Genomic DNA, 23,146 nt, shown 5'->3' on the forward strand with positions numbered 1-23,146 from the left:
CGGCTGCATGAGGGGGGGAGTATGTATTTTACACAAACAAAAGAAGAGATGCATGTGAATTGTGTGTGTGTATGTGTCTGTGTGTGTGTGTGTGAGTGAGTGTGCATGTTCGGACTGTTTATTTAGAGTCTTCCTCATTCAGTTCTCTAGCTTAACATCACTTAATCTATCGGAGGATCCATGTATTTGAGGCACCCTCTCCCCCCTCTCCCCTCAATATAGGGTGCTTCTGTGGTCTGGGACTGGTCAATTCCAACAAGTCGTGCAGCATGCCTCCCATCACCTTCCAGGACCTGCCCCTCAACATCTACATGGTCATCTTCGGCACAGGCATCTTCGTCTTCATCCTCAGCCTCATCTTCTGCTGCTACTTCATCAGGTGAGATGAAAAGTTGTACAGATGTGTGTGCATTTGTGTGTGTGTGTTTGTGCGCTTGTGTGTGTGTGTGTGCAGGCACACGTGCTTGTGTGTCTGCGTACTTGTGTATTTATATGTGTGTGTGTGTGTGTGTGTGTGTGTGTGAGCATGTGCTCGTGTGGGCTTGGACGTGCATGTCGGTGTCTCCGAGGTATTGCACAAAGGGTGCACTGTATATGATAGAATAAGAGGGGACCCTACGAAGGAAAGAAGGAAGGCAGCATTTAAAAATAAATTAAAGAGGAAGCATGCAATGCCAGTAGGGGCACCGGAACAATGGTGTCTGGATGTAGCTAGCAACAGTGTTTAGCCAAGAGCTACGTCATCAGAGACAAGGCACGATGACCTCTGTCCGAAACATCCTCAAGCTTGATGAAGACATTCTGAAGAATAGTACTGGAGCTCAAATAACATACACAGAGGAAAATTGGTAACCTTTGTTTACTTTGACCGTGTACAAAATACAAGTTTTTAATTCTAAATGGAACACAAAGTCTAAGCAAGATACCGGAAGCAGGCATGAGGAAGAAGCTTCTAAACAGAATACATATAAAAGCTTTCTGTGTCTCATAGCTCGTCAAGGTTTGTTGCATGTCAGGCTAAGCAGCTATCTGGTTGTTGCTTTGTTCTATTCACTGACGACATCAAGCGACAAAGTCACCAGGGAGTCGATTCGTCCAATCGGAGCTCATTCATTTTGTCATGCATTGAAAATGCACATAACAGAAGAGACACTCCGAGGATTGTTAAATGTTAACAATGTAATACATATTTGAAATTCAATTCAAAGACACAAAAATAAACTGACATCCGTTGCCGGTGAAGGCACGGCCGTGGATGCACCATATTCTTTGCTTAGACTCTAAGTAAGAAGATCATGTCTAGTTGAATGCAAATATAGGCAAGAGAACATAGAGAAACCTCAAATTTTAACCGGAGAAAATGTTTTGTGATTGGTATTGGATTGGAAGGAAGCTGTAGAGATCAGTTAAAATGTGTGCGTTTTTTAGAATCAGTCAATGTCTAAAACCATTAGGTACAGGCATTACTGTGTATCAGTGGGAGCTTGATATGAATTGTTAATGTCGAATTTATAAATTGTTTGCACATTCTTCAACAACCAAAGAAAGATTTGCCAGACGACACCTTAGTGTGAATCATAACCAATGAGTCACTTCCCTCGGCCCAGTTATTTTCAATATGTGAGGGTTTTCTCTCCGATAGGAGATTTTTAGTGATTGAGAAAATCTTTTATAGCCCTGTTGATTCGTCATGGCCAACTGATGAATGCACTTTTACACTCGGCATTACACCCGGCATTATGCAAATACAGACAGCACATGTTGTCATTGGTATGTTCCCAGGGTTTTTTCGAACCTTGTGTATGTATATTACAAGTCTGTATGAGTCACATAGCACGCACACATAAATACATACAAACCCAAATGTATGTATGAATATGAAGTGTTATTGATTAGAATGGAGTGTTATTTATATCTAGACCCTTACTATGTGAACTACATCCTCTCTTAACATCACAAACTAACCCCTACACCACAACCAACTCACATGGGCTCGGCGCATAAACGTCATTTGAATACAACTACCTCTTGAAGGCCTTTCGTCGCTTTACATTCTCATACGCTGATTGTGTGGTTTTCACTTTTCGTGCAGACAATAAGTGGGTACATACTCGGCCTGCGTTTCCTTTGCGGCGCGTCTAGGTCCTGTCGCTCATACAGAATTATCTAATACCTCTGTCATGTTCTCTTTCACCCACTTGAGGTTGTTCCCTCAACAGAGGAAGCCCTCGTGCATGTAAGGCTTGTATCCTCGCATTGTTCCCAGCAGACAATTGTTCAGTGGCAATCAGAGCTAACAATAAAACAACGTCTGAAGGCGGCCATTAGCCAGTGTGTGCTTTGCTACTCTTATCAGCCTATTTGAGAGGGATTCACTCTTTTATTTGATATCAGGTTTAGGGATGCATTGGGGTTCTCCTGGCAGGGGATGAAGCTGCATTTTGTTTTGAGAAATAGCAACATGCAGTGACAGACTGCCCTATGTTTAGCCGTGTGAAAACAAATCTTAGCGGGGAGCCCGAAATAACCGTCCAAACAGACGCACTCAGCTGAGGGATAAAGATCTCCAGCCATTGTCGCAGATGAGGGTGGTGCACGCATTCAAAGAAGCAACATAATCAGCTGTACGTGTTTGTGTGTGTGTGTGTGTGTGTGTGTGTGGGGGGGAGTTGGTTTGGAAGTGTGTGTGTGTATTTGTACATGTACAGTATGAGAGTGTTGTTGCAACAGGCTTAAGTAAATAGTGCCAGTACATAGTAAGATAAATATTAAATTCCATTAATATTCATATTCACCGTTTATCTACCAACAGCAAATTACGACACCAGGCCCAGAGTGAGCGGTTTGGATATAGAGAGGTGAGTCCGGCTATAACCACTCCGCAATCCATGATCAGTCCTGCAAGGCGAGCTTGCTTTAATTTTCTCCAACTGTGTTTTAATTTCTTTGTTCTGCAGGTTGTTCTAAAAGGAGATCCCAAAAAGTTAAATCTCCATGGGGTAAGAAAAGCCCCACAAAAATAATGAATAGTACAAAAGAAATGCCTCACAGGTCCTAACAATTCTCCCCTCGCTCTCTCTCTCTCACTCTTGATCTCTCTCTCCCATTCTCGATCTCTCTCCCTCTATATCTATGTCTCTCTCTCTGTCTACCCCTCTCTCCCACCCTCTCCGTCTCCATCTCCTTTCCTCCTACAGCAGACATGTGCCGTCTGCTTGGAGGACTTCAAAGTGAAAGATGAGCTGGGGGTGTTGCCATGCCAACATGCCTTCCACAGGAAGTGAGTACGGGCAGACACGTTGGCGGAGTGTCATCCTCCAGCCATGTGATCACTATTCACTATTCAACTTGTTTTCACTACAATCGGGTTCCATCTTGTTTCACGTTTTCATGGCCAAGAAGGCTCAAGATTAGGTTTCTTCTGCTTCGGCTCACATCTACAATCTACAACCCACTGACACAGTCTGTTGATGATGCAATGCACCTGACCAGCAATGTACTCGTTGGGCTTTGGAAAACACAACTGTATTCCTAAGTCAAACTCGAAGTCGTATTTCGGTTTCGGTATTGAGAGTCAAACACTGTTATATAAGTATTGTCCATGTGCCCCTCACCTGCCTCTCCGCCTAGATTTTTAATGTCGTAGCAATAATAACATGTGTGTTGACGTCTACAATTACCTCAATGATTTGCTGTGTTCACCAATCAGTCTGATGATTGTGCGTTTCACCATATGCCGTTTTAATGATAAACATAATCATGACGATGCATAACCCATTTCAGTCAATCATGCAAATCACTTATAAATGTGTGATCGAGGAACCCATGTCATACACAAGGGGAATTATCATGTTATCTAAGAATCAGGTGTTTTTCTGTGATGGGTGAGTGGGAGCTGAATGAATCATGATCAGGGGTCAGAGTTTAGGGGGGGTATGAGTTGTTTTTATGTTTTGTATGCCATCTCTCTCGTCATCTTGAGTCGTGACTTGTCTGTGTTCTGTGCCCCTTCGTGATGCAGGTGTCTGGTCAAGTGGCTGGAGGTTCGCTGCGTCTGCCCCATGTGTAACAAGCCCATCTCCGGCCCTCCAGAGCAGCACCACAGCATCGGCACCCTGCTGGATGAGCTGGTATAACACACTTCAACCAGGCTTGGGGAGGAATAGCGTGCCAGGACACACCAGCTAGTGTTTGCTAGCCATCAACAGGCAGAGAACACTTGTGTTGTAAAACAAACAAAAAAAAAATTGCACCGGCACTACATGAACGCTATGGTGAGTCGGGGGTAACCTAGTTACCACTGAAAGAAGAATGACTCGGAGGGATGTTGTTGCCAAGCAACCAGCCCTGAGATGGCGACATCATACATGGTGGTGTCTGAGCGATTTAACACAAGCCACCCACATGTCACGCTACAGAAATGTTCCTTCTACACCCCACTATATTCTTGTTTCCATTTTTATCCCATCAGTTCTCTCAACCTAACTCTACGCTCTTGTATTTTGGTCTAAGTTGGGTGGCAGTGAAGCTGTGAAGGACAGGCACCTTTTTCATGTTTTATATGGACTTACGTGGAAACTGTGTGAAGGAATTACTGACTGATGGCATTGCCATTGATCTGATGTGTGAGAGCGTGGCTGCTGAATTGAGAGCATCAATTTGATGTGATAATGATCTTAATTGTTTACTTGAAAACAACAAAACAAAGTATTAGTACTCCTTTAGTTTTTATTTGAAGGGAATTTGGAATCAGTGCCAAGTGGATTCTTTTGGCCCTTCTCGTGTTCTCTCTACAACAACAAAAACGGACGGCACTGAGCCGTCAAGGCAAGCAGGGATCTATATTTAGCCTGCTAAAACATGAAGAATTAACTGTGGTTAACGCAATAGACCAAAGCTATTCATACATCTAACATTTATCCAACTCCAAAATGCTCAAGTTAAAGCTAACAGGTGTTGTTAAAAGCGATACGTTACCATTGATCACTGTTTTACGTGATTAAATAAACGGTTATTGATTACCAATTCAATATCCTATAGGTTCCATCTGTGGAAGCCGAGGGTATTAAAATAATCACTTGTCTTATAAACCAACGTTACCGTTCTGTATAAAAAATAAGTTGGATAACCCATAATAGGGCCCTGGTTTAATTGAATCTATTTTACAGTTTTTACAGTTTCTGTTCATTACCTCTGGGTTTTCTCCAACTAATGAATCATGTTTTGGTTTTGTTGTTGTAGCATTGTTGACTGAATTTCCAATACCATGTTTTCACTTTATTTTTTAGGTGAAATGTGTTGATGTTTTGTATGTGTATCACTCTGAAGTCACTAAAAAGAAACTAATGCAGTCATGCTTGTGTTCTCAGTCTAAAAACATATTTTCTCGAAGACATCATAGCAGCTTCAGAACTGAGGGTGTGGTAATAACTCTAAATTCTTATTCTCTTTAGTTCCAGAAAATGAGGATTTCACAAAAGCATAGCACTTTAGCAGTGTTTTTGGAAAGTGTCTGGGAGGCAATTATACTAAACACCACTTTTTTTCACACAGATATTTTCAGTGGAATTATTGTTGTGTTGGTGTTGCTGTTTTGGCATTCTCTCATTGTAAGGTTTTGGTGAATTACCTATTTTCGGAAATTGTACCCAAGCACTGCCTAAATTGAGCACAAATGCCCCAAACAATGATCCAGATTGGCACATACACTTTAGTTAATAGTCACATGTATATCTATTGACCTTTCTGCCAAGAACGTGTTACATTTTTAAGACATAAGCGGGTCTAGTCTACATTCCATATTTTGTAATCTAAAGGCTGTAAATATACTGTCAATTTTGAAAAATAATAAATTCAGTTGTCTAGTAATCTCAGTCTCTCCAGTTTTGTCTTTGTTTTGGCGCCACCATCTGGTAGAGCGTGGTACATAAAGTTTCAGTTTTACTCTAGAAGGACATCTTTTTGGCATGTGCTACAGTTACGTATTCTGGTTCTAGCAACAGACATTATTATAGTTAACCTGAACACAATTACCTTAGTTAGAACCCTATTAGCAATTTAGTACTTGACCATTAGTTAACTGTTCATTAACTGTTAATTGTAGGTTAATCAGCATAATGTTTATTAATGGTTAATTAATGTACCCCTATTGTATGCCATTACCTATCCTATTATAGAAAAAACAACCTCTAAAATTACGATTGTCCAATAACAATATAAGTGACACATTGAAGAGGTAAGTGTCACCTCAATTTAGACAGTTACGTTTTTGATATTAAATTTTATGTTAAATTCGTTATTATATCTATTTATCAACCGAAAAGGCTTAATAACAATAAGTTATTTTACCGTTGATCACCAATAGCAAGATCTAACTACAGTGGGGCAAAAAAGTATTTAGTCAGCCACCAATTGTGCAAGTTCTCCCACTTAAAAAGATGAGAGAGGCCTGTAATTTTCATCATAGGTATACCTCAGCTATGAGAGACAAAATGAAAAAAAAAAAAACTAGAAAATCACTGTCTGATTTTTAAAGAATTTATTTGCAAATTATGGTGGAAAATAAGTATTTGGTCAATAACAAAAGGTCATCTCAATACTTTGTTACATGCCCTTTGTTGGCAATGACAGAGGTCAAACGTTTTCTGTAAGTCTTTACAAGGTTTTCACACACTGCTGCTGGTATTTTGGCCCATTGCTCCATGCAGATCTCCTCTAGAGCAGTGATGTTTTTGGGCCTTCGCTGGGCAACACAGACTTTCAACTCCCTCCAAAGATTTTCTATGGGGTTGACATCTGGAGACTGGCTAGGCCACTCCAGGACCTTGAAATGCTTCTTACGAAGCCACTCCTTCGTTGCCCGGGCGGTGTGTTTGGGGTCATTGTCATGCTGAAAGACCCAGCCACGTTTCATCTTCAGTGCCCTTGCTGATGGAAGGAGGTTTTCACTCAAAATCTCACGATACATGGCCCCATTCATTCTTTCCGTCACACGGATCAGATGTCCTGGTCCCTTGGCAGAAAAACAGCCCCAAAGCATGATGTTTCCACCCCCATGCTTCACTGTAGGTATGGTGTTCTTTGGATGCAACTCAGCATTCTTTCTCCTCCAAACACGACGAGTTGAGTTTTTACCAAAAAGTTCTATTTTGGTTTCATCTGACATTCTCCCAATCCTGTTCTGGATCATCCAAATGCTCTCTAGCAAACTTCAAACGGGCCCGGATATGCACTGGCTTTAGCAGGGGGACACGTCTGGCACTGCAGGATTTGAGTCCCTGGCGGCGTAGTGTGTTAGTGATGGTAGCCTTTGTTACTTTGGTCCCAGCTCTCTGGAGGTCATTAACTAGGTCCCCCCTGTGTGGTTCTGGGATTTTTGTTCACCGTTCTTGTGATCATTTTGACCCCACAGGGTGAGATCTTGCGTGGAGCCCAAGATCGAGGGAGATTATCAGTGGTCTTGTATGTATTCCATTTCCTAATAATTGCTCCCACAGTTGATTTCTTCACACCAAGCTGCTTACCTATTGCAGATTCAGACTTCCCAGCCTGGTGCAGGTCTACAATTGTGTTTCTGGTGTCCTTTGACAGCTCTTTGGTCTTGGCCATAGTGGAGTTTGGAGTGTGACTGTTTGAGGTTGTGGACAGGTGTCTTTTATACTGATAAGGAGTTCAAACAGGTGCCATTAATACAGGTAACGAGTGGAGGACAGAGGAGCCTCTTAAAGAAGAAGTTACAGGTCTGTGACAGCCAGAAATCTTGCTGGTTTGTAGCTGACCAAATACTTATTTTCCACCATAATTTGCAAATAAATTCTTAAAAAATCAGACAATGTGAAAATTACATTGAAAATTCGGGCTCCCCGCTATGAAAATTACAGGCCTCTCTCGTCTTTTTAAGTGGGAGAACTTGCACAATTGGTGGCTGACTAAATACTTTTTTGCCCCACTGTATATTCAGTAAATAAAGAGTTGATTGATTTGGAGCAACAAAAAAGTCCCATGCATCGCACTGTACACTACAGTCACACTGTACACTACAGTCGCACTGTACCCCACCTCATTAAATGTGGAGGGTCTCTTCCTATTGGAGGGGTCCGGACGCTACCTAGCTATTTGTCCTCGGCAGACTGCAGGTGGTCGTGCGTCAAACTCAGAAGCGCATTTCCTCTCACTGTACATGCATTGCCTTCTAATTAGAGTTTAGGGCCTACCGAGAGCCTGGGAAGACTCTGCATAGGGAGCAGGAGATGGAGGCAGATGGCAGGAGGGGCCGGGGCCAACACTGGATCACGCTCACTCAAAGTGAGAAAGAGGGCGGAGCTTCCTGATGAGAAAGTCTGAAACTCTCCTTTTGGTTCTCAAAGGGTGAGGAGAGGGAGAGAGACAGAGAGACAGAGAAAGAGTCGGATAGGGAGAGAGAGAGAGAGAGTCAGAGGGAGAGGGAGAGAGAGGCTGAGGAAGGGAGAGAGGTGGAGAGAATGTGTGTGAAAGAGAGATAGAGATGTGTAGAGAGAGAAAGAGATAAAAGGCACTGAAGAGAGATGAAGACAGAAGATATGCCGCATGGTCGATTTTAAACTCCTTAATGGTGATTCATAGGATTATTAATTGGTGATCCAAGAGAAGCAACAAAGAAATGTGATGTAATCGATAGAGTAATACAAACTTTTTGGACACTGGCGCATCTCTGAAAGATCAGCTGAAGATCCTGCGGTGAGTTTGTATCATCTTTTATGCATCAGAAAGAGATTAATGTCTATCACAGGGTTACCAATTACCAGTCGCTTTACAAGTGTCTTGAGAAGTGCATGAGGGTAAAATGCAGGAAAGAATCATTGCACTACATTGGTATTCTGCAATGGTGCTCTGTTGATCCACCGCTTGGTTACATATTTAGCTGAACATGCCCGACTAATATAGAAAATAGAAAAAAGGCTTAGTTGCATATGTTACACCTAAGATGCATGTTTACAAATGATAGCATATCACATATATCATATTGAAATTACAGGGATTTTAGCACAATATTAATGTATTCCTGGCTTGTTTTAGAAAATTGTTGAAGGCCAGTAGGAGACCCTTTACTCTATACTGTTTGAAAAGGGGGAAGACATGTGTTCATGGATGTCCATAAAAACATGTCCCAGAAAGCATGCATATTCATGTGTATGTTCAAACACACACACACACACACACACACACACACACACACACACACACACACACACACACACACCTGTACTCCCTCCCCCCCACACACACATACACACACACACACACACACACCCACACCCACACCCACACACACACACACCCGAACACAGAGGCAGCCATCACTTGGGTGGACCTGGAAACATAAGCAAGTCTTTCATGAGATCAGCTTATACCTGAGCAATAAAAGAGCCATCTGTGCTGTGAGTAAACCCTCACTCTGGTATAGTGCATCCACACACACACACACACACACACACACATTTCCTCACACACAGACACATACACACACAGACACACACACACAGACACACACACACAGACACACACACACACACACACACACAGACACACACACACAGGCACACACACACACACACACACACACACAAACAGGCAGAGGGGAAGGACAGAGTAAGGCTTGTTTCTGTTTCCTTCTTAACGTCGTGGCATGCAGTCAATATAAGGTCATGTCTTTTACATGTGCAAATTCTAACTGTGATCAACCATTTACTGCTTGAGAAAGACAAAAATAGAGCACACTTCTTAAACTATTCCAAATATCTTTGGGTAACATAGTTTCAGAGCGCATTGAATAGTATCCACAGTGTGGATAGATTGACATATACATATATATATATATAATGTATATATCAATCTGGAAATGAGCAACACATGTTTATGACTATATTTATCTGGTAATATATTTTAATTCATGATATTTTTCTCCTTTTCTCCTTATCACCAATAAAGGGCGGTCTGTACTCCCTACTATGTTGCTACCCAGCATAAAGTATGAAGTAACCATTTGGAAGGGTCAAATTCACTACACCTGGGATTGTTCGGTGGGGGACTTCTTCTGAGAGCTGAATGAAAATAAACGAAAGGGAACAAGCCGAGGCCCGAAGAACAATGGGACGTCACTTGAAGAAACACACTTTTAGAGTCCCCCGAATCGATCATTAGTATACCCATGCCTGGGCTCACGTACATGACATCACCACAATAAGCACCGTCCCTTGGCCTGCCATTGGTTGGAGAATACCCCATTGACGGGACCTGTGAAGAACATGTTCAAGCGTTGGCTGGGGCTGGGGCGCATCGGGGGGTTCGGAGTCCTCCTCTGCTGCTGCCTCGGCCTGCTCTACATTCTGGCCTGCAGACCCACGGCAGGCCCCAACCGGCAGGCTCTGCTGTGGGCCGGAGGGGCCAACAGCAAAGAGGGGTACATGGCCTTGTTGCAGGAGAGGGAGGACTCCCATCGGCACTACATCAACAGTCTGACCAAGCAGATAGCCCAGCTGAAGGACGCGCTCCAGGAGCGGACCCAGCAGCTCCAGGAGTCCCTGGAGAGGGCCAAGGCCGAGGGGTTCCTCCCGTTGGGCCTGGAGAGCCTCCACAAAGCCCCCGAACAGAACGACCTGAAGGTGAGAAGCCCGGACCATGGGTGTAGAGTACAGAGAGGTGAAGATACTGTGCAGCAAGGCCGCTGAGAACTCTAACCCCTAAGAACGGGCCTCCAACCCAAGCCGTCATGATGAATGTTGCATCATATTGGCAGGGCGACAGTAGCTCAGGAGGAAGAGCGGGTTAACTGGTAACCGGAAGGTTGCTAGTTCGATCTCTGGCTCCTCCTAGTTGAGTGTTGAGGTGTCCCAGAGCAAGCTCCTGATTGCTCCTGACGCGCTGGCTGTCACCCTGCGTGGTTAACTCCGCCTTCGGTGTGTGAATGAATGTTTTTAAGTTGCTTTGGATAAAAGCGTCAGCAAAATCCCCTCAATGTAAATGTATATTCATATTCCACTAGGGAACCACCACACAGCTGAAGGTACTTGGTTCGATCCCCAGTTCAAAACCAACCTGTACGCTTGTCTGAGCTGGATGTCATCCTACATCCCTAGCACCCAGCTGCTCCTTTATTACCTGTATCTGAGCTCACGGCTAGTCACTGTAGATAATGGCCTCGTATTCCTCCAGGAGTTCTTCAGCTCCCAGCTGAACCAAGCGGAGGTGAGCGCAGGTCTGAAGTTTTCCAGCGAGTATGCGGTCATCCCCTTCGACGCCTTCACGCTGCGTCGGTGAGTACAGCAGGTGACACGTTGGCTTCTTATTAACCTGGTCCCCATCAGCAGCTTTGGATCAGTGACTTGTTCTAAATATAGCCTAACCCTAACCCTTTTTGCATACATCCCCAATGGGTTCTGGAAATTCAGACTACTATTCTCAGAGGGCCAAATAATTCTGTCCAAATAACGAGTTACGTTAGGTGTTTGGATATCAGACTATCACCGTTTCTGTGTTTACCTCTTTTTTAGAAGTAAATACTGCCACCCACTACCCAGCTGGCTCCCACATGCCACCTAGGTGGCTTTACCGGGTTTATTGCAGAGTTGGAGGAAATGTTACAGGTTGAGCAGGTATTTCCTGCTGGCAAGAGCAAGTGTGAATAGCGGTGGCTGGCTTAACCTGTGTGCCCTGATTACCAAATGCCTCAAAGGTGCACAGCCCTACCCGGGCCATTAATCCAAACCGTCTGTCTTGGGCCAGATGAGGCTGCTTAAACCAGCCATCAACCACTACATATATTTTATCTGTAGCATGGTCACGTTAACTCTGACCAGATTTCAATTTCCTGAGTTTATTGTCATGCGTCATTAGGGACATTATCATTGCGGAGACAGCTCCATACTCATGTTAACATCACTGTGGTGGGGATGGTTCTGTTGCCCTCATAAGGGTGTACCAACTGGAGACAGGGCTGACCAGACACCCAGAGGAGAGGCCTGTGAGGAAGGACCGGAGGGACGAGCTGTTAACCACTCTGGAGACGGCTCTCCACGTCCTCAACGGACCCCAACAGCACAGCGACATCACCACGGGGAAGCGCACATATGCTCCGTCCGACTTCCTCCAAGGTGAGAGTCATGAAGTGGTTTTGGACGAACGATGGTTCAACCCACTGAAGTAACTCAAAAGTATGTCTGTGTTTGAGGAAGCCTGTAAGGGGAAGGAAGTGGGGGTCGGAGGGGTTAAGAAGTCATAATAATTTGTAAAAACTGATAATGCCTTCTACTGTACCTGTTTGTTTTATCGACATCATACTGCATCATTTTCTTTAATAAAATGTTAAAACAAAAAAAAAAAGTATGTCTGGGCTATGAAGGAGCAGCTAGGGGTTAGGCCTCTTGTTTAAGGATGCCTACAGATTGGCTGTGGAAATTGGGGGATCAAACCTCCAACTTTACAGCTTAGACCCTAACCCTCTCTCTGTCTCCCTCTCTTTCCTTTCAATGGCACCATTATGTCAGACTATATCAGTCAAATGGAAAAATCATGAGCAAGGGTTAGTTAATATGCATGCCCCCCCCCACCCCCCCCCCCCCACCCTTTACCAACACCCTAAGTCTCCCTCTGTGTGGAACATGAACAGGGCTGACACGTACAGAAAGGGACCGGGGAACGGTGTACGAGATGCTGTTTAAAGGCGGGGGCGTGCACGACTTCACCCGGCTGGTTTTCTTCCGGCCCTTCGGCCCTATGATGAAGGTGAAGAGCGAGAGGGTGGACACAGGCAACCTGCTCATCAACATCATCTTGCCCCTCTCTCTGAGGGCCGATGCCTTCAGACAGTTCATGGGCAATTTCAGGTATTAAAGATCCCAGCAAGTATATGATCAACGTGGTTTCATATCTCACACGTGTGTGATTCTTTCAGTCACACACACATCACAACAGTACAGATGGTAGAGATCTGTATGTCTTAAGAAAATGTATTTAGCAGCGGCATTTCTTCAAACTATGTCAAGTATGAAAGTGCTTCTTGCAGATATCCTTTACCTAATAAAAGGCTGTAAAGAGTGAACAGACTAGCAATAAATACATCTCAGAGAAGAAAGATTAATCAAATATAATAAAGAAAGTATGATGTTGTGTCGTCTTCATTTAGTGTTCTAAGGGAGTCCTGTATTTGTGTGTGTGGGTGTGTGTATGTGTGTGTTTCTTCCCAGAAAGGTGTGCATTAATCAAGATAACGTGGTCCACCTCACTGTGGTGTACTTCGGTCGAGATCAGATTGACCAGGTGAAAGCTATTCTGGACCAGACCACTAGGTAACACTCAACAAATGACAAACAGCATGACATCTAATAGACAAGCATACAACAGCGGCCTCCTTATCACCTCCATGCATAACACATGACACCACTGGAAATAGCTTCACACTTAACACACTTACTCAGAAATGTCAGGCCTTGTTCATTTTGGTACATTTTAGATTTTTCTCATTTTAAAGGGAGGTCAAAGGTAAAACCGAATTGAGAACAATAACATAATACCCTCTGTTTATCAGGTTTTTTTATATGGTGACTGTAGACACAAAATGTCACATTCTACTTAAGAACCACCATTTCACAAATAGAGAGGTCTCTTTGCTGCATTGCAGATCTTTTCCTACATGGCGTTAAAAAAATAAAAGAGAGAGAGAGAGGTAGTTGCTACATTAGCATATTTTCCTCATAAATTGCGGTTTGTCTTAATCAGCTAATCTTTTGATGCCTCGGGCGTTTGAGACATGGGGAAATGTCCAGAATGCAAAGCATAACAAAATGTAAATTCCTGAGTTTCTTATTCAATTTCTTCTTTTACCTTTTCCTCTTGGCAAGTTTAGCAAACATATGCAGATAAGTGATTATCATCAGGCTAATAGATATTTTAACCAAGGCATTTTGAAGACATTAAGAGGCTTAGTGTGAGATACAGTAGATTCATATTTTTTCCTCGTATTCCAGATTGATATACCATGATTAAATCTAATTAGCTTCCAATTTATTTAAATATAAGGTAGACTGTGTTTGGACATGATGTTGATTGGTTAAATGATGACGGTTATTTCTGTGGCTAACAGCAGGGCCCCCCACTCCCTTGAATCTTTCTCTCTCCAGGGAGACTCGGTTCCGTAACTTCACACTGATCCAGATGAACGAGGAGTTCTCCCGTGGCCGGGGCCTGGAGGTGGGGGCCCGGGCCTGGAAGAGGAGCCAGAACGCTCTGCTCTTCTTCTGCGACGTGGACATCCTCTTCACGCTGGACTTTTTAACCTCATGCAGACTCAACGCAGAGCCCGGTGAGAATCCGCTTTCACACCCGGCTCTAGGCCTGGATTTAGTCTAAATAGTAAATTTGACCTACTAAACTCAAAGCACCTCAAACAGAGATTAAGAGTTGAAGAGGCATACTAAGGGACCATGCTAGAGAGTGAGGTTTGACACAGCCACTACAGATGTATGAGAGCAGAAAAAGGAGAGTCCATTCATTTTTGGTTTAGAAGTAGGGATGCAACTAGCCTGGTCCTACCAGACTCTCGTACTTCTATTTATTTGTACAGAGAGTCTGGACCTACTCAATTGACAAACCTTAACTCACTTGAAGGCGGGTGTCTGTTGAAGTTGAAAACTATTGGATCTGCACAGTGCCACTCTGGATCTGCCATAACCAATCGCTAATGTTTGGCCGGGAATCACGTTGCGCGCAGGCTGTTAACAAACCAAACACCGTGCGTGAAGATGCCGTCAACGAGAGCTGACTTTAAAGGGGACATATCATACCACCAAGTGTGAGTGTGATTAGCCATTACAAGCAGGTTTGAAAATGTGCAGCATTGTGACATCACAGGTTGGCGTGTCCATCTATCCGTCACACATCTAGATGGACACGCCCACCTGTGATGTCACAATGCTGCACATTTTGAAAACGGCTTGTAATGGCTAATCACACTCACTCCTGGTGGTATGGTATGTCCCCTTTAACCTCATTGTTCTCAGCCACTACCTCTGTTCGCTGATTGGATGCAGAAAACTTCGACGGAGAAAACCCACTAACATACCGCAGACCCAGACGCAGCAGGCTACTGAAGGGAAATTAAAATTGAGCGGAAGTACTTAGGCGGGCGGAGCCAGGCTAGGATGTACCAATATATTTCGTCCAAAATGTAATGTATTGATTGATGGCGTGAAAGTGGCTGGTATTAACTAGTTGTGTTAATTTGTTTAAAACATAATGTTTATCTGTGACCACTGTTGGTAATTTCATGATGCAATTACCTCAAGACGATTCGATTTATTTTGTTGCAATAATGGCTACATTTCAAATCAGTTTTCATTTCAAATCAGTTTTCATTACAAATCAGTTTTCATTACTAGTTTCGGTTTAAACAAATTAGCGCAGAAAAAATTAATTGTATTGATTTAGAATGTATTCAACAGTTACCATACCATACAGCTCTAGTGCGTGAAAATGCTGCAGACACAACATTCTGTTTTTGGGAGCAGGGGTGTTTGACGCCATGGTTGTTTCTAGGTAAGAAGGTCTACTACCCAGTGCTCTTCAGCCAGTACAACCCATCCCTCATCTACAGCAACCTGACACAGCCCCCCCCAATTGAACAGCAACTGGTGGGTCCAGGTCAGGGAGGGAGAGGGAGGGAGGGAGTAGAAGTGAGTAAGGGATGAGTTGATGAGTCGGTGAGTGAAAGTGAAAGAGGGAGGAAGAGAGTAAAGGAGGCTAGTGTGTGTTTGTGTTTGGGTGAGGGAGTTAGTTAGTGACTGACTGAGTGGGTGAGTGATTAAGTAAGGGCGCAAGGGTGCTGTTGCGTGGTTAAGGGAGGGGATAAATGAGCAAGTATGTATGTGAGTGAGTTGTAAAGTGTGTGTTAGTGAGTGTATGTAAGTAGGTAGGTGGGCGTAAGTGAGTGAGTGAGCGAGAGAAAGTGAGTGTGTGGCTAGCAAGTAAGTGACATTGAATTAGTATTGTATTTTACTAGTTTTTAATATTACACTTTGTCATTTCAAACAGGTGATACAAAAGGACACAGGATTCTGGAGGGACTTTGGTTTTGGTATGACATGCCAGTACCGCTCTGATTTCCTCAACATAGGTAACATATATGCCTTTGTCTGTTGACGATCACACGTCTATGGACCCTATCCAGAACTAACATTGCTGACCTGATTCCTGGTAGGTGGGTTCGATCGGAGCATCAAAGGTTGGGGATTGGAGGACGTGCATCTGTACAGGAAGTATCTTCACAGCAAGCTCATGGTGATTCGTTCTCCCTCGCGTGGCCTCTTTCACTTCTGGCATGAGAAGCACTGTGCGGATGAGTTGACTCCGGATAAGTACAAGATGTGTATGCAGACCAAGGCCATGAGCGAGGCCTCGCATGGCCGCTTGGGGGAGCTGTTCTTCAAGCAACAGATTGAGGACCATTTGAGAGCTCAAAACCAAAGGAGTTGAGGCAATGGATGTTATACTTCGGTCTCAAAGTACACCCATGATCTGTGAATCAAATGTATCAAATTGTGATGATATTGCGAAATTATTTTTTGTCAGATTTTGCTGTAAATTAAAAGTACTTCTATGAACTTCTATGAACTTCTGGGAACTTCTAGCAACTCTCCACTGAGGAATTGTAATATTTTAGCATTATAAACAACAGGTGACTTGATTACTTGTTGCTTGTTTTACAAGAATAAGCACTTCACTCTGTACAACTCTCAAAATTGATTGATTGATCTAATTTTCATGAATTTAGATAAACATCTGTTTATATCGTTTAATTTTTATACAGAGCCTACATAATTGTTTATATTAACACAAAAAAGCATGCCAGCCAATGATCTAGCGACTTTACTTTAATCGGCATTTTAAGATTTGAATCGCCGCAGAGCCATAGCTATAGCACGGCCTATCCTCGTGGTTCATTATGTCCAATAATAAACAAACATATAGAAAAGACAAAAAAAAAGAAGAATTTCTTAAGACAATGCACGGCCTTACCAAGACACCACACGATAAGGCGATCTTTTAGATCCTGGATCCTTTCATTGAAAGGATAACGAATACTCTCATTGTGCTCATCTATGTATAGCGACAGAACGACCTATGATGGAGACGTGTAGGCTACACACCTCTACTACGGTACGAGTTAAATGGGAGGAGTCAGCGCATGGTGCGATCCTGTGGTCCCGCTCAGCGATCGTCGAGTCAGTAATCCTCCCAGCCGTGATTATCTCTAGATGTAGATCGACGATACGCGGAAGGCAGAGGTATAGTTAGTTTAAGTAAGACATTCACTATGGAGGCACGATAGAGCATACTTTTATAGCGTGATTTTAGACTAGACGTTGAACAGTGGATAGTATTTTCGTTCTTCCTTTTACTCATATAAATGGGCCTTTCCATTTTAGTTTTTTAACATTCGTATAGGGAAGTAATTAAGTATGAGGAAGTATTTAAGCTGACCATGCCAACATTTGTTCGATACTTTTGCACGCATAGCAAAACCGGTAGACTCTAGCCTCTTCTCTGGACGAACCATCTGCAGTCGATCACTCGGGACGAGACTTTTATTTTCCAGACAGTCTTTGAGAAGACTCAACATGTCGAAAGCTGGAAGGATCCCAGTCATCTTGATCGACATTACCTGCCTCGCTCTGGGTATGTAAAGAAAGGGTTTCACGTCTGTCTGTATATTGGTCGATTAAACTGCGAATAAGTTATGGATATGGGCAGGCAGGACTATACGGCTGTTTGACTGAAGACGCCTATAATAAACGCATTTCCCCCAATTACACTGGGATGTAGGCTTGGCCCACATAGAAGTACCCACATGGCGAAACATAGTATCATTGTACTTCAGCCAAGTTTTTTAAATAGTAGGCTATTCACAAAATGAAGGCTACAGCCTTTTTAGTTGTAGCCAAAATAAAACTTTATAAAACCTATCAAAGGTAAATTATGTTTCCTTTTTTGGAGCAATGGACCTTCAAGGGGATGATGACAAAATAGGCCTACACTGTGACATTGAATATGTTGTTGAAAATTTTTACCAATTGAGAAAACTATTGCCTTAACCATCATGTTTATTATTTGGCTATGGTAGGCCTACACAGGGGACAGGGCAGTTATGTTAATTTACACCCCAGAGCCGGTGTCGGTTTGAATGGCTCTTAGTTCCAAATTAAAGATTATTATATAAAATAATTGCTTGAACTGGAGTTGCTGTAATATCACAAGGTTTGGCAAAATATTTGGTGTTTGCACACACCCTGAAACGTCACTGGCACACCTGCAATCATTAGGTGGTTACAGGTATCAGAAACATTCCTTGTAGACAGACACACAACGATGTGTTCAGACGTTTTCTAACTAGCTCAGTAAGTGGTCCAAGTGTTTACACCCATCCCTGCAACCTGTTGTGCCAAGGAAGGAATATGAAATTAAACCAAAAACTGAAATTGAAGGCATTGTATCTTGTTTTTTACATGTTAGTTCTTGGTTGTTTTTTTCTCTATTGAACTAGGCTGTCAAGTTCTAGTCTAATTATCCTTGATGTCTGGGCTTTATTTGCATGGTCGCTCCAAACCGCAAATTTTCCATTTCAGATGTGTTTCATAACATTGGTCAACACGTTGCTCATTGCTTTTGCAAGGTTGAGGCTCACAAAGGGAGCCACAAGAAATACAGAACTAACTGCTTACATTGAACTCGGGCACATTCTTAGCACAGTGGAGGGGTGAGGACAGAAACAATACAAATAAGATTAACTTAATTAATCCCCGGAGGGAAATACAGGAGTCATAGCAGCAACAAATATGGGTATAAAACAAATAACTTTAGATAAAGTAAAACACTAAGCAGCTTGCCCAATATACTGTACCTGCATTGGTTTCCTAAAAGACTGAATGATTGAACTTATGGACAGCCTGACGATAGATGCATATGTATACAGTCTATCAATCTATCATGAATAGATATAAATTGTATAGATATAAATGTCTCTGTCGAGAGCCACGGGATCCTTAGTGACCATGTGACTTCAAATGTCTCATTCTGATAGACCTTTGGATGTTGGTATATGGTTATTTCATATCATAAACGTGCGCTCATTTCTCTTCACTCTTCTAGTGGGGCTTCCCTTTTTCATCATTACTCCTCAACACAGCCCGTTCAAACGGGGCTTCTTCTGCAACGATGAGAGCATCAGGTACCCTCTCAAAGAGGAGACCATCTCCTACCAGCTCCTGGGAGGGGTCATGATCCCGTTCACCTCGATTGTGGTGAGTGAGCGCTGTTCACAGGACGTCTCAATGGTGTATGGCGTGACTGTGTAAGATGTGCATGTCTGATTTTGTCATTATGTACCAGCATCGATTGAGCTCTCATTTAAAGACAACAGCCCGTATGCTAGCGAGATAGAGGGCAAAAAGAGAGATGACACAGACTCTGGTGCTGGGATATAAAGCTCTGATTGCTGATCAGGTACAGGTGTCATCAGCCGTAACAGCTATATACAATGTATATATTTATTTCATCACATCATGATTCAAAAAACGAAATGATCAACCTACCCAATCACCTACTGTCAACACTAAAATAAATCATACAATTCTTTTCAAGTCTTTCTCTGCTTGCCTCCCCATTTATATTTTGTATACTGCTACTTATCGGACCCTAACTCCTGACATGGGAAACACGGCTAACACTCCATCCTTCTCAGATCGTCTGCGGCGAGTGCCTCACCGTCTACATGTCTCGCATCAAAGCCCAACGGGCCTGCGTCGACGGGATGTCCTATATGGCGAGCATTTACAGAGCCATGGGGAGCTGTGTGTTTGGAGCGTTGGCCACCATGTCGCTGACGGATATCGCCAAAGCCACCATCGGTCGGCTACGCCCACACTACTTGGCTGCGTGTAAACCTGCTTGGGAAGCGATCGACTGCAAGTCAGGAGGATATATAGAGGACTTCACATGTACAGGAGACCCGGATCAGGAGGTCGAAGCCAGGTAAACAACCTGGGACTGTGACTGGCTAATGGACTTTTTTTTTTGTGTGTTTCAATTTAAAATAGTCAAAAATTATAATTTCTGAATATGCAAGAATCAAATGTTTGGGGCTTTTACTCATTTTAACTCATTTAGCACATGCACCCATCATTGCCCTTATTTAGCACATAACCCTATCATTTAGCACTACTCTACAGCTGCCTTTGTAAGTTTCACCTGAGTAAGGCTGAGTCGCTATTTCCTGTGGAGTGAAAGAATCTTTTTGTGTTAATGCATTGTTTGTTCACTCTCATTCGTTTTCTCTCTTGTCTCCTATTTACAGACTTTCCTTCTACTCTGGTCATTCGTCCTTTTCGATGTACTGCATGCTGTTTCTGGCAGTAAGTAGTACACATTTATTCATTTAAAGCTGTAGTGTGTGGAATTTAGTGCAATCCCGCGCAGTGTTTTTCAACTTTTGGTACCCGTGCCACTGGTGATATGTGCGGGTACTGGGATTTTTTTGGGGATTTTATTCTTGAAATGGATAATAATATTAAATAATAGTCAAAATAAGATTGAATGATGATGAAATTAAATATATTATAAATATTGTTCAGTACATTTTGTATTATAGCTTGTCATTATTACAAAAAGTGTTTCTTTTATAGTTGTGTATGTAGGGGTGTTTGGCACTCTTTGCTCAGCCACTGCATGTGTTTTTATCACTTCTTTACAATTTTATATGAGGTGGTCCTCGAAAGGTCTTGGGCTTGGCAGAAATTAAATATAATATTCATGACTATATATTAGTATAAAATCGAATTGAAAATTAAATTGTTGCATTTTGATTGAGTTAAAATTAACTTTCTTCTGACCTACTAGAACCCATAGACGGTTCATTAAGACCCAATGTATAGGGACGATAGCTCAGCATATGGCTATATTCTTGAGTGGACTTTCCAATCTCCACGAGATTGTAGCTGTGACCCATGAGCACAACGTCAGCGTATGCACTTATAAACCGAAGACAACGGATAGACGGTCCATTGAGAGCCTGACAATAAGGGTGTCTGTGTGACTCTTGTGTGTCCCTCTCTTGCTTTGCAGCTGTACATTCAGGCCAGACTCAAGTATGAATGGGCCAGGTTGCTGCGCCCCACCATCCAGTTCTTCCTGCTGGCCACAGCCATGTATGTGGCCCTGTCCCGTGTGTCTGACTACATGCACCACTGGAGTGACGTGCTCATTGGCCTCTTGCAGGGAGCCGTGGTGGCCGTTCTCACTGTAAGTACAGCCTTTTACCCCCTTGGTCGACGACGACCTAATGGCTTTATAGTGAAACTCTATATTAGGAGATTGATATTGAATACACACAAGGCATGTGTGGCAGGCTAATATATCATGTAGCAGATACTTCTCTACAATGGCCACAGATACGTTTTATTTTTTTCACTTAAAGCACACAATTTTAGTTTAAATTGAGACTATATATGTATTTTTTAATAAATATAATAATATATACTTGTATGTTAGAAAAATACAATTGTTGAAAAGCATTTGGTGTGCATTACTATTGCAGTACAATATTGCTAAAATGAAGCATCATATCTAAAATGTAACATTGGTTGTAATTACCCCCACAGGTTGTCTTTGTGTCGAACTCTTTCAAACAACGCGTGTCCCCAGAGCTGGTGGAGGAGGATATCTCCCAAACCAGTTTACAGGAGAGCCCTTCCAATGGGCACCACTATGGAAGCACTGATTGAAGTAATGGCCTTACAGACGCAGAGGCTAGCTATCTTAGCCGCAACTCGATGTAAGGGTTATTATGGATGTACTAAGGAACTCAAGTGGACTTTTCATATCTGTAAACTTAACTGCTGGCAGTTTATTGCACAATTTTACTATTGATCCCCGCTTGGACTATACCAAAGCAAACAGGCTGTTTATAGGGTCTTGAATCTGTTAAGCATAGATATAAGATATTATATCTATGAAGACATATAAGGATAGTGGACGTTGGAAATTTCATCATCTCATTCGAACATGGTGAAATGTATTATGCAGAACCCTGATTACAATACAGTTCACATAAAAAGTGAACGAAAACAGAACTATACCAGTAGTTTTGTGTTTCAGTTACTACTGGTTAGCATTGTGCTTAATGCCCTTGCCATGGTGAAAATAACTACCATTTACACACAATAAAACGAGACACTGAGTGTAGGCCTGCTCTTGAACAGGCCTGTGGAAGGCCTGGCACCTGTGACGATGGATAAAATAAAATACCCAATAGCCAAAAAGAATATGGAATAATATATTTAATATTGTTTTAATTACTAAATCGTTTTTCTGCTGCTACTCGCAATGTATCTCTCACAATCCCATAAACCCCTCAATCTTGTATATAGTATCCCTATGGTGGGAGAGCAATGTTGTTTTTGTATGTTTTAATGAAGCTCAATTTTTTCAGCTCAAAATAAAAACAGGATTCAAGTCAATATAAAAATGTTACAGTTTACTTTGCCAGATCCTGCTGCCTTGACAGGCCATCTTAAAATATAGACCAACCTCTAAACATAAACATGTGTTGTCTTCTGTCTGGCTTGTGTTACACTAATACATTTTCTGGATAAACAGGAAGGAAGAGAAACTTGAGGGCGTGTTACCAAGATTAGTCATTTTAAGACAAATGACTGGCTAAAACAAAAACAATTGTAATTTCTGCATTAAGGTTCTGCCTTGTGTTTAGTAAATGCCCAACATTATCTGATCACGTGGACAATGTTATCTACGGGGCTTGCAGCCTATTGATTGAAATTTAAGTAAAAACCATCCGTGACACAAAATGGTCAGTTGCTTGTTAACCTAATGGAGCCTAATGGAATGGTAGACAATTAAAATGGCCTCTGAGTGTTGTCTGTTTATCGACCTCCAGGAATGTTTTGCTGGGAAGAGACCTCAGTTTGCATAGAAACATAATTTCAATGAGTAGAATGGTACTCTAGATTCATTTACACGTCGAAACATATACATTAAACATTTATTTTATAATGACCGAACTACCCTACATTGCTATGTGATGAATACTATCATATCAGCACTA

The 23,146-nt window shown here is 42.5% G+C and overlaps 3 protein-coding genes across 5 annotated transcripts in view; all 3 read left to right on the forward strand.

Moving 5' to 3' along the window:
* The window catches only part of rnf122 (ring finger protein 122), a 10,323-nt gene extending 4,515 nt beyond the window's left edge, over window positions 1-5,808 (forward strand). For 2 of the 3 annotated variants that reach the window (XM_079735790.1, XM_079735788.1), the window contains 5 exons: window positions 223-379; window positions 2,813-2,858; window positions 2,958-2,999; window positions 3,198-3,280; window positions 4,022-5,808. In XM_079735790.1, coding sequence (XP_079591916.1) covers window positions 270-379; window positions 2,813-2,858; window positions 2,958-2,999; window positions 3,198-3,280; window positions 4,022-4,136 — 396 coding nt within the window. In that variant the 5' untranslated portion in view covers window positions 223-269 and the 3' untranslated portion in view covers window positions 4,137-5,808. The remainder of the gene's footprint in view (window positions 1-222; window positions 380-2,812; window positions 2,859-2,957; window positions 3,000-3,197; window positions 3,281-4,021) is intronic. The other variant, XM_079735789.1, reaches the window with a different exon arrangement.
* Window positions 5,809-8,663: 2,855 nt separating this feature from the next.
* LOC307071617 (chondroitin sulfate N-acetylgalactosaminyltransferase 1-like) lies at window positions 8,664-16,526 on the forward strand. Its single transcript, XM_079730659.1, has 10 exons — window positions 8,664-8,715; window positions 9,967-10,640; window positions 11,191-11,291; window positions 11,950-12,128; window positions 12,644-12,860; window positions 13,221-13,322; window positions 14,154-14,335; window positions 15,568-15,662; window positions 16,063-16,144; window positions 16,229-16,526. Exons 2-10 carry the CDS (start codon window positions 10,284-10,286, stop codon window positions 16,501-16,503), a joined length of 1,590 nt encoding a protein of 529 aa, XP_079586785.1. The 5' UTR covers window positions 8,664-8,715; window positions 9,967-10,283; the 3' UTR covers window positions 16,504-16,526.
* Window positions 16,527-17,278: 752 nt separating this feature from the next.
* On the forward strand, window positions 17,279-22,691 carry LOC307071054 (phospholipid phosphatase 1-like). Its single transcript, XM_079729921.1, has 6 exons — window positions 17,279-17,706; window positions 19,177-19,328; window positions 19,769-20,058; window positions 20,381-20,438; window positions 21,148-21,324; window positions 21,684-22,691. The coding sequence occupies exons 1-6, from the start codon at window positions 17,649-17,651 to the stop codon at window positions 21,804-21,806; spliced, it is 858 nt and encodes a 285-aa protein (XP_079586047.1). The 5' UTR covers window positions 17,279-17,648; the 3' UTR covers window positions 21,807-22,691.
* The last annotated feature ends 455 nt before the right edge of the window (window positions 22,692-23,146 follow it).

The sequence above is a fragment of the Pollachius pollachius genome, assembly GCF_949987615.1.
Source record: "Pollachius pollachius genome assembly, chromosome: 1".
NCBI lineage: Eukaryota > Metazoa > Chordata > Actinopteri > Gadiformes > Gadidae > Pollachius > Pollachius pollachius.